The following is a 3,968-nucleotide window of genomic DNA, read 5'->3' as shown; positions in this document are numbered from 1 at the left end:
TTAAAAAAAATGGACTTATCTGGTCATTGCACCAATCCCTTCAATTGTACGTCATACATAAAATCATATGAAAACTTTCTACGATATGAAGTGTACTATAACGTAGTATATTATTCGTACGATTAAAAAAAACTAACTATTGTAGAGTTTAATTTTAAATGTACTACAATATTATTTGTAGGTGTTTTCTAATAGCTAACTAAATCAATTTTTTAAAAGAATCCAAAATAAATCGAAATTACCATTGGTGTTTAAAAAAAGAATATTATATTAAAATTAAAAATTATATTTTAATTGGACTTGGTTATTTTCAATAGTAAAATAATTTTTACTTGACTTTTTTTAGTATTGTTTAAATTACTTTTTAAAATTTCTAATCAAACAAATAAAAAAATGAAACACTTCAAAATCGGATTTCTTTTAATTTTAACTCAATCGAGAGTCAATTAATTGATTTAATTAACTATTTTTATTTAAAGAATATATTAGACTTCCGTGCACTTTTAAGTAATTTCTATAACTACCTTGATCATTTCAAAATTGTAGCAGAAATTAAGGTTCAGTGTTTTAAGTGAGTATTTCATTCATTGGCGTATCGTTGTGAAACGTAAAAATATTACTGTTGAAAAACGATATTGTTTATAACTGTTTAATGTTATTTCCTATAATATATTTGAATAGTTCTATGGATTTCTCTGTGATCTTTTATCAAATAGGCAAAATCCAGAGGAGGAGACGTACAGCCATCTGCTCGGGTTTTCATTGGTCGACCGCGACTGATTTTTGGGCGGGCCATGTCGGTGGTCCAAATCCCATTTAGATGTATCCATCTACTGGGTATTCGTCAGAGATGAATATATTGCTAAGAGTGTTCTTTAATAACCTTACGATCTTAGTCGATAGTAACGATAATTTCGAGCCAACGTGTAGTCATTATGTCGTGTAGGTTAATCGAAGACATTGGAATGGAAATGACTGATCTTGATTGTTTGTATGCTGAATGTGCACCAAGTTACACAAATTTTGAATACCACCAGTACAACCATAACTTGCACCAAACAGCCGGTATAAAACACGAAGACGATGTGGTGCTCACCGATCCATATTGTTACGAAGGCTATGAAGCTTATTGTGGAGGATATTATGGAGATGGTTCTTACGATACTACTTCGTCATATAACAGTTGGCCACAAGGTTCAAATGTATTATCACCAACTATTGCTGATATGCCAACGCAGCCGTATAGCTGCGGCTGGGCACCGATTTCCATTGATTCGTCGACAATAGATGAACCTGATTCTCGACCCCCACGCCCGTTTTCCCATCAAATACCATCCAATGAACCATTTTCGGCGCCATTTCAAACTGATTTGGATGATCAGATATTTAGTAAGTAGTTGTACCGAAATGTGTGACTTTGTTGATTTAGATTTTAAGTTCAAAAGTGTGTTTTCCATTAAAATTAGTTATTATAATTGCAAACACTAATACACGTTATTCTTTTAGATTTCTGCGTACGTTGTAAAAATTTATGTGGTCAAGATGTTTTTTGTTCGAGGGTAGTAAATATTGCCTGTGTTAACCTTTAAATCTTGTTTATAACAATTATTTTTATTTTTGCAAATTTAGCATCTTAGGGAAATAGTAAAATTAACTTTGTTATTTATGAATATTTTCCATTATTCTATAACAATCATAAAATTGCACAATAATTTTACAACAATCCTTTATATTCGGAAAGCAAAATAATTTTCAAAATAACATGTTTACGTGTATTTGCATTTTTAAAGATATACCTCTATAAATTTGTATAGGAATATTTTTTAAGAGTAGAAGAAATTAAGATTATCCGAACTTATTATCTATTGGATATAATCCATGAAACTAAACGTAAAAACTCACATTATTCATATATTTCTAAAAATATGCTAAACAATATATTTTGAAATGACTGATGTCGAGTTTGCAATTTTGTAAATTTACCACAAATATATCTGTCTTCACTTTTTGTATTTCTATTTTTCTTATTATGTGTCCAATGTTCAATGTTTTAGAAGAATTTCATCCAATACATAATATTTTAGCAGGGAAGGCTATTTTCAAGTCGATTTTGCAATTTGTAATTAAGTCACACGATTTTTAAATAGTGCTATGAATATGCCTAAACCATATAAATGCTAAAATCCTAATTATATCTATGGTGTTTGTTACTATTGTTTATTTGATAACTTATTTATGATTTAAAAATGTGTAAGTACTATGAACTTCATTAGTTATTTTTTTTTTTTTTTTTTTAGAAACGTCGCGAGAAGAAAGATTTAGAGAAAATATGAACAGTACAAAAAAAACAGCTCCGCCTAAAACATCGACCAAAAAAAGAGCTAAACGAAAACCAAGGATATTATTTTCACAGGTTAAAAAGATATTTAAAAATTGTTTTTTTTTTAATCGTATATTATCCTACCAGTGTTGAAAATGTTCAACTTTGTAAAAAATCTTGTATTTCATTATGATGTATAATAGCTCATATTATTCACATACAGAGTAATAAACCAAAGTGTTAATCATAAACAATAGTAGTAATTCTTCAGAAAGGCGTATTTTATAGAATTAAGTGACTTGTGACAAAATCAGATTATAATTACGAATGTGTTAGCGCTAGATTATAATTTTTATCTAGAAATAATTAATTGAAACTTTTCAGCATTTTAATCAGAAATATTTTAATATAAACACATTTCAAGGACACATTTTTACTAAATTTACGATTGTCCTAAAAATTGTATTAAATTGACGCACAATTTAATAGTATAAAAAACTTATTAGCCATTAATGACTCTTTATGTAACAACTTATATGTATAACATTTATATTAAAAGTAGTTATATTTTTAGGAAGTAATATCAGAATTAGAACTTCGCTTTAAGCAGCAACGCTATTTGTCAGCGGCTGAGAGAGAAGTTATGGCATCAAGAATTAGACTGACTCCTACTCAAGTAAAAATATGGTTTCAAAATCGGCGATATAAAAGTAAAAAATTAGTAACGGATAGCACATTGCCAGAAAATAATAAAAAACCTCCTAGAAGACAATTTCCTGCAGTAAAAAATTGTTACTCTGAATTCCCAGATGAATTTATTAATAATCATTATATTAGTCATGACAATAAATATCTTAATCACATTGTTTAGGGTATATTTATTATTTTTTATTAAACTGTATATTATATTAACCATTATTTTTGTGTATGCAAGAGATAAAAATTGGTTCTTATTCATATTTTAGGATAAATTCTGTTAAATTATATGTAATAGACTTTATAAACAAACTTTGCTTATAGCTTATAATTTTAATTTAATATGAGATAAACTAAACTTTTTGTGTCATGAAAAATATTTTTTGCTTCAGACTATTTAATTTTCGGGCAAATATTATTAAACATATTAAATAATAAATCTTAATTTTAACAGAACTTATCCTCACAAGTAGCTATCACAAAAAGATGAATGGAATTCCAGAATAAGATATACACCATTCAATGCTGTTAATTATTTGTTAAGTATTATGAATCAATGTTCGAGAAGATATAATAGATTTAAGTTTATGCGTTAATGACTTAAATGTTAACATGGTTCTTAAAAATCGAATATATANATTTAAGTTTATGCGTTAATGACTTAAATGTTAACATGGTTCTTAAAAATCGAATATATAAATTTCAAACAGAGATATCGCCAATTTATATGTAATGTTATTTGAATTTAATTTATAATTAACAATAATAATTGAGACTGAGAAAGCAATAAATTTAAGTGAAATAATTATTTTCAAGATAAAAAATAAAACAATTTTTCACCATTAATTTCTTTTGTTTTACTTAAATTTATAGTTGTATAATTTATAAATAAAAAAAATTGTAAATATTTCAAAAATATAATTCTTCAAAATATAACTCGTTTAACAATAAT

General features: G+C 26.7%; 1 protein-coding gene across 1 annotated transcript; it reads left to right on the top strand.

Moving 5' to 3' along the window:
* The first annotated feature begins 500 nt into the window (after nt 1–500).
* On the top strand, nt 501–3,601 carry LOC126901801 (homeobox protein ceh-22-like). The gene is made up of 3 exons (XM_050678564.1): nt 501–1,389; nt 2,298–2,413; nt 2,895–3,601. Exons 1-3 carry the CDS (start codon nt 936–938, stop codon nt 3,189–3,191), a joined length of 867 nt encoding a protein of 288 aa, XP_050534521.1. The 5' UTR covers nt 501–935; the 3' UTR covers nt 3,192–3,601.
* The last annotated feature ends 367 nt before the right edge of the window (nt 3,602–3,968 follow it).

Source organism: Daktulosphaira vitifoliae, unplaced genomic scaffold, assembly GCF_025091365.1.
Source record: "Daktulosphaira vitifoliae isolate Bord-2020 unplaced genomic scaffold, ASM2509136v1 Scaffold_3, whole genome shotgun sequence".
Taxonomy (NCBI): domain Eukaryota; kingdom Metazoa; phylum Arthropoda; class Insecta; order Hemiptera; family Phylloxeridae; genus Daktulosphaira; species Daktulosphaira vitifoliae.
The sequence above is the reverse complement of the archived record's forward strand: the minus strand, read 5'-3'. Positions and strand labels throughout refer to the sequence as shown.

What these genes read in the sequence shown, in the direction of transcription:
- LOC126901801 (XM_050678564.1), top strand. Translation starts at nt 936, where the DNA reads ATGTCGTGTAGGTTAATCGAAGACATTGGAATGGAAATGACTGATCTT. An exon ending in TTTGGATGATCAGATATTTA is followed by an intron (nt 1,390 to 2,297) that starts GTAAGTAGTTGT and finishes TTTTTTTTTTAG; the next exon opens with AAACGTCGCGAGAAGAAAGA. An exon ending in CAAGGATATTATTTTCACAG is followed by an intron (nt 2,414 to 2,894) that starts GTTAAAAAGATA and finishes TTATATTTTTAG; the next exon opens with GAAGTAATATCAGAATTAGA.